At 36.0% G+C, this 6,779-nt stretch overlaps 1 protein-coding gene across 1 annotated transcript; it reads right to left on the bottom strand.

Annotated features, from left to right (window-relative positions):
- Positions 1–277: 277 nt before the first annotated feature.
- LOC113753285 lies at positions 278–5,936 on the bottom strand. The gene is made up of 9 exons (XM_027297399.1): positions 5,667–5,936; positions 4,563–4,753; positions 3,205–3,383; positions 2,561–2,845; positions 2,427–2,485; positions 2,190–2,226; positions 1,966–2,037; positions 1,095–1,419; positions 278–907 (listed from the first exon to the last, which is right to left on the bottom strand). Exons 1-9 carry the CDS (start codon positions 5,767–5,769, stop codon positions 476–478), a joined length of 1,683 nt encoding a protein of 560 aa, XP_027153200.1. The 5' UTR covers positions 5,770–5,936; the 3' UTR covers positions 278–475.
- Positions 5,937–6,779: the final 843 nt, after the last annotated feature.

The following is a 6,779-nucleotide window of genomic DNA, read 5'->3' as shown; positions in this document are numbered from 1 at the left end:
TTTTTTTAAATATAAAAACATAAATTCCAATTCAGCACTATAATTCAATTAGTTAGATATAACTTAATCGTTCCGACAACTTTATACTTGTAATATTTAATTTTTCAGACTTCAAACTTTAGTCTTATCAAATGGACGGACCTTAGGTGGGATAGTCATTGTTAAATGAAGGTACAATTGTTACTGCTGATTATGGAGTTCCTGCATAGACTTCACTCAATATATTTCCACCAAAAAGGAGAAAAAAAATATTTAATAGCATAGTGAACCACTGATATATAATATCAAAAGATGGCCAAAAATATAAACTTTACTGTACAATTTTAGTAGAGTTACAATGCTATAGCAACAAGCTACCGGCTCAAATGGTGCTTCGCCCCATCTTGAGCCTGCCTGTCAGATAAGAGAGGAAACAAATCTCATCTCCTTGAATCATCTACCTTACTTCTAAATCTAACAGGAAAACTAGTTTAGTCTAAACTCCAGTTCCTGGAGCTGGACTTCTTGTGGTTAAATCGATGACATGGCTACTGCGGGTTTTCGTATCATTGCAGCTCCCTTTTATTCGTAAAGAGAACTTCGCAAACACTTCCTCCCTTTGGGGGTGGTTTGCATAAAGAATCCACAGCGCAAGACTGAGCATGACCCCTACTGAGATCATAGCTAATCCTGCATTTACAACTCGAAGATAGTGCTCCAATGGAGGACAGTAGTTCAAGGTAATATTTCTAAATGTATCACGAACAAAGTTACAGTTCTGAAGACTTAGCAACGGAGGTGTATAATGTTGGAGAGCATAGCTGATGTTAAGTGCTGCCACCATTTGCGCATACATATCTGGTGTCAACCTCCCAACACTGCTGCACAGCCCGTCTGGTGATACTGTGCAAGTGTAGTCCTGCCATACCTGAATATTTAGGAGAATTTCGGTGAGTGATAAGAAGACCTAATAAGCAGTAACACAACAACAATTTCAGAGGGCTTAGTCAGAAGTTTCAGATTGAATTAATTTCTAATGCTTTCACTAGCTAACTTTGAGATGCAGGTTTTTCTAGCCCAAGAACGTTAGGACTCAAAGATTGCCATCCACTTACAACAGAAGCATTTGCCATAGAAACTTCTTGATCTGAACAATTGCGGTCATGCAGCTGAGAGTCGTAAGGATGACAAAGATGAGGCACCACAGGCCCCGACTGGTTGTAGTAATAATTGTTAGCTTCACGAGGAGGATTTGAATTTGCATAGGAGTCTACAAATGCATTGACAATATTTACAATATCACCGACAACTTGTTTACTTTTAAACAGTGTCTGATTTGTTGTTGCCTGGTCAACACAGGGAAGGATATTACTCAGAGCAGTCTCCGCATGAGGGTTATCCATCCATTCCCCCATGGCCATACAGGTGTCAGCTATTGCACTGAAAACACAAAAACACCTTTCAATAAGCACCTCTCCTCCAGATCAAACTTCGCGTCCAATGCATGCATGAATATGAAAGATCAAAAAGATATCTCTGCGGAATGGAACTAGTCCTATCTACACTGACTCAACCGTTTCTTTAGTAATCTTGATGTGGGAGTACAGGTGACATGGTTAATAAGAATTATTTTTCAAGCTGCTGAGATAAAGATAAGACAAATGGAATTCTAAGCCAAGACTTGGACCCTGTTATTATTTGCTTAAGCTTTGTTCATTTTAGCTGCACTAAGAAATTTGTTAAAAGACCAAAATTTGAACATATGATTCAAGGAAAAAAAAAAGATCATCTTGACCCATCAAAGAATTTTGAAGAGACAGAGCAGAGCGGAAGGATAAGCATAGAGACTTGAGAAAATCAATAGTCATCATCAAATACCTTTTATAAATTTAATGTAATGGAACATGAGTTCATGCATGCATGGTTTCTTGAGGAACCACAATTGAAAGTATGAAGTGCAAGTGAGTCATGAGAGTTAATGCTTACTTGTTAAGTATGATGAATACTCCACAGAGAACAAAAGTAACTGCAACAAGTAACCATCCGCTAACAACAAATCTGTAAAAGTTAGCCAAGTCGTGAGACTACTAATAGTACACATAAAACAGGACAAAAACGAATTTGCAAAGATTTTCAAAGAGGCTAATATAAATACACCTCCCATGCACAAAATAGTGTGGTGGGATGGATGGAGGGAAAGTGAAACTTACATGTGAATTGCATGTTGATGGCCAAGTATGGACAGGACTGCAATAAAATAAATTATATCAGTAAAAGACAATAGGACAAGCCACACACTGACAACCAATGATGAAATTTGTCCACCCCTTCTCTGTTTCTTCCACCCCAACCAAACTCCACCCCCCCACCTTCCGGAAAAAAAAAAAATTATAGCAAGCGGACAGACAGAAAAGATTAAAAACAAGATATGGTCCATGTATACATACCAAGACCCAATACGGATATTAGAAGCATCACAACTGCAACTGCTATCATTGCAGACCTTCTGTCAAATAGATCCAAATATCAGCACAGTTCAACACAGAAAGAAAAAATAAAATACAATTAAAGTAGATCATACACAGTATTGAACACTCTCTCTATTTTCCCAGAGTTCTCATCTGTCTTTGCCTCCAGAGTATCTGCTGCATCATTCAGTTCAACATTCAACCGGTCAATGTCATTTTTGACATCGGAAGGGAGGAAAAGCTGGGCCACATTGACTGTCTTGGCAAGAGCCATATACTCGGTGACATTTCTTAGTGTATCCACTGTGTAGTCAGACTGATTTACAACATAACTCAAAGTATTCAATGCCTCACCGTGGAATTCATCCTGTCCAACTGAAAGAAGAATACATCCAATCCTGGTAACATCAGACGAAATGTTAGACCAAGGCTGAAAGAAGAAAGAATTCATAACCGAGAAATTCATCCATAATTGCTTTATTAAAGGAAGGTCAAAGCAAAAGAAATCGAAAGGAATATTTGGTTTACTTATTAACTCTCCTGCAACCAAATTACCCATATTTCTGTTGCATATGAAGAAACCCCAAAACCCTTAAAAGACTGGAAATGACAAGGAATTTCAGATTTCATTCACCAAGATATGAAAGCATAACATAATGGCCATATATGTTCTAAGTGATTGATTGATCTTAAGAGTAACTAAAAGAACTCTAGAGTGAACATTTCTGACACTGAGTTTGAGTTTGGAAAAAATTACGCTGCAGCACACGTGAAGAAAACGAGTAATATCAAACAGATTCTTTCTGAACGACATGATTTGCTGCCATTGATATCTATCCTCCATCCACAGCAATGATGCACCAGAAGAGCTAAGCCAAATGAGACAAACCAGAGCACAGCAAGAATGAAACCAGCAGCTCCCGTGAACCCAACAGACTGTACAAAACAGTCAAAAATCCTGATTAGAAAAGCATGAATTCACTTGGTTCTCTATAATGAAAGTGTGCATGAATCATTTCCAAAAAAATGATTTAGTGCACTTAAAGTATAGCAACCATGCAGAGGAGACCAATTGTGTTAAAAGGGAAAAAACATAGCATCCCAAAAGCATAAGCTTAGAAACATGATAATTTCGTACACTATCGACGTGTCCTTATCACCAAAAAAATCTGAGATTAACTATCGAAATGTGTCTTTGGTAATGTTCCCCGATTCATTTCAAGTCATATGCCAGCTTAACTCTAATCAACTAAAGACCTTTCAGAACAATTCCAGAATCTTTGGGAGCATAATTGCAGCTTGATTTTTTTACCAGATTGCTTAAGCTGTTTTAGGTTCCTAAGGGGATGTCAGAGGGGGAAAATATCAGTTTATAAACGCCTTAACCAAGTAACCACATTCTAGATAGTCCAGGACATGTAACTTCTCACTAGTATGAACAAATGAATACCTATATCAGTCCACAAGACACACTTTGGAGTTACCAGCAATTGCAGTCCTGGACAACCTTTAAAATTGGTGTTCCTAGCTTATCTAAAACTACGTCACATTGGATGAATTTCCCGTTAACAGGTATTGAGACACTTGACACTATCTGATTTAGTAAGCACAAAAAAACTCATCCTTTTACAGAAAGACAACTACATAACCGCCCGCCACAAATTGGAACGATATAATGAAAAATTAAAAGAGCAAAACCTCTTCTTGTTGCCTTTCTTGAAGATTAATTTCTGAATCCTAGTTGACAGTATATGTTCTCACCACAGTTAGAAAGAATGAAATATACATACATACATACATACATACATATACATATACATATACATATACATATACATATATAAATATATATATATATAGGGAGAGAATCTCTGTTCAAAACCCATTAGAGGAATTAAAAGCACCAATATATTGCATTCTATGATTGATTCCAGATATTTTATGATATGCCATCTGACTTACATTTTTTATGTTCGCTGGATTAGCAAATCAAGCATGACTAACAAAGAAAATTCACTTATGTAGACAAAGGTACAGTGGAGCAAAGTTTCAAATTATAACATTTCTTCTAGAGACAGAATAAGCAACTAGAAAAAGAAGAAAGATAAAGCTTACAGCCCAGTAATGCTTATTGCCAAAGTCCCATCCACCTCTATATTTCCTAAAACCAGAAAGTATATCTGGCCTGTTTGTCCTGTTTTTAGCCAATACAAGCATGCTCATATGCCCATCATTATAAGGCTCTGGTGCTTCTGCAGCAGCTGCACTTAATATTCCATCCTTCCATGACCCCAAATTCTCTTCACCTACATATTTCAAGATAATTACCTCATAGAAACTCGACATAGGAAAAGGACGAGCTCAATTAAGAAGAAAAGGACAAAACAAACAACAAAATTTGCATCAACGAATCAAAACATTTCTGGAACTACCTATAACAGAAAATTTACCAATTCCAAAGATTCTCCTTTCTTTGAATACAGCCGTTTCTCACAAATAGCAGAACATCAGAACCGCCAAAAACATCCATTCATAAGCACTTTCAGAAAATATAAACAGTTTTGGAACTATATCAAATTGCCTTGGCAGTTGGCAAGATATGCAACACAAATTGACCAAATTAGGAATTTTGTCTAAATCTTAACAAAAGAAACAAAAGGAACCTGAATTATAGCAACAAACAGCAAAAGCAAAAACGACAACTGTAACAAATGATTGTTGCAAAAAAATTGCCATGACAATCAACATGCTCGAAACAAATAGTTCTCTAACTTCCATAGTCATCAAAATTGATCAAATTATCGATCAATTCAAGAACAATTTCTGCACTGCAATACCTAAAATAACCAAAAACCCATCAACAACAAAACTTTAGCTCATTGCAAAAATCCCACATCACTCCATATAAATTTGAGAACAATGAAAATATCAAAATCCCAGTCGCCAAAACCACCAAGGAAACAATAAAGTCCCAGTTTTCATTCTAGAAATTTTTATCCTAAAAGGAATATCTTAAAGATCAATAAACGAACATACGATGGACTTTATCATATTTCAAGAACCCCTTTCACCGTACCAATGAAAATATCCCAAACCCAGTTGCTATATCCCCCAAGAAATGCAACAATATTCCCAGTTACATGTCAAGAACCAATCTTTATCACAATAGAAAACCATTTTCAATCCTACCAAGAATGTGCTAACGATCACTGAACATACCCAAGATGGACTTGAAAGGATCTCCGGGGCGAGACTGAGCTGGGATTGAGTTGAGAATAATGACAAAAATGAAGAAGATGAAAGCCCTCATGATCATCATCATCTTCTTCACATGTGAGTTCACTGCTGCAAATCTCACTGCAGTATGAGTAGCATCACATCAAGGCACCGCCTCACCGCATCAGCAGGCCCTTACTAAGATGTTCACATGTATTATTATTAACAACTTTATCAAGTACAGGATCTCAAAGGGTCCCCGAAACAGAGAAATCTTGTTGAAGTTGTTCATATATAGGGGGCTTGGCACATGGGGGAAGTGATGAAGAGGGACGAAAAAGGCGGGTGTGAATGAGAGGAGGAGTTAGTGAAGTGGAAAAGAATAAATCAAAAAAAAGTAGAGATGATTATGAAATGTGAATCTGACTAATGAAGAAGACTGGTAGCTTTTGGGCTTTGTCCTTTCCATCTTTTTCTGTTAATTAGGTAACTTAATTAATTAATGAAGGGATCATAAAGTACTTAATTAAGTAATCTAAACTTTATGTAAACTATTTTCTTGCTTTTTGTTTTTAATGTTGTTATTTACGCGTTTTGAGATCTTTCTGGGTACGATCTTTTATGATTAAATTTCTCAAAACCATGCTAAGCTTAAGGGCAAGGGTATTAATTAATGAATTTGTTAAATGATCAAAAAGTATTATTCACTTAATTGTAATTGTATTGGACCTTTGTGATTTTTTATTTATTTTCCCAATAAGCGATTAATTGGAATTAAAATTGGAAAGATCCGATATTCAACATACGTGTTGCTTGATGATAAGAGTCTTTTAATATGTATAATTTATTTGAGTATGCCTATTAATTTACGAAATTGTAATTTCTAATGTAGTATCAAACTTTTTTCGATGAGAACCTTTTTTTTTTCTCTGACATATTTCATATCTTAAAAAGTATAGTTTATTGTTACAAGAACTCTTGTAAACAATGCCATCGATGGGCTTTCTTTAGGGCATTGGACAAGTAGCGCTTTTTTTTTTTTTTGGAGGCAATTGGAGTAGTAGCTTAATGTGTATTTAAAGTAAAGATTTTTCAAGATTTAGTCTTCAAGGACAC

Source organism: Coffea eugenioides, chromosome 11, assembly GCF_003713205.1.
Source record: "Coffea eugenioides isolate CCC68of chromosome 11, Ceug_1.0, whole genome shotgun sequence".
NCBI classification, from domain to species: domain Eukaryota; kingdom Viridiplantae; phylum Streptophyta; class Magnoliopsida; order Gentianales; family Rubiaceae; genus Coffea; species Coffea eugenioides.
Note: the sequence above shows the minus strand (reverse complement) of the source record. Positions and strands in the feature narration are given on the sequence as shown.

Coding starts and splice junctions, on each gene's coding strand:
- LOC113753285 (XM_027297399.1), bottom strand. CDS start 5,769: ATGATGATGATCATGAGGGCTTTCATCTTCTTCATTTTTGTCATTATT. Junction 1,420..1,965: donor GTATTCATCATACTTAACAA/GTAAGCATTAAC, acceptor TTGTGTTTTCAG/TGCAATAGCTGACACCTGTA. Junction 908..1,094: donor CTATGGCAAATGCTTCTGTT/GTAAGTGGATGG, acceptor CTAAATATTCAG/GTATGGCAGGACTACACTTG.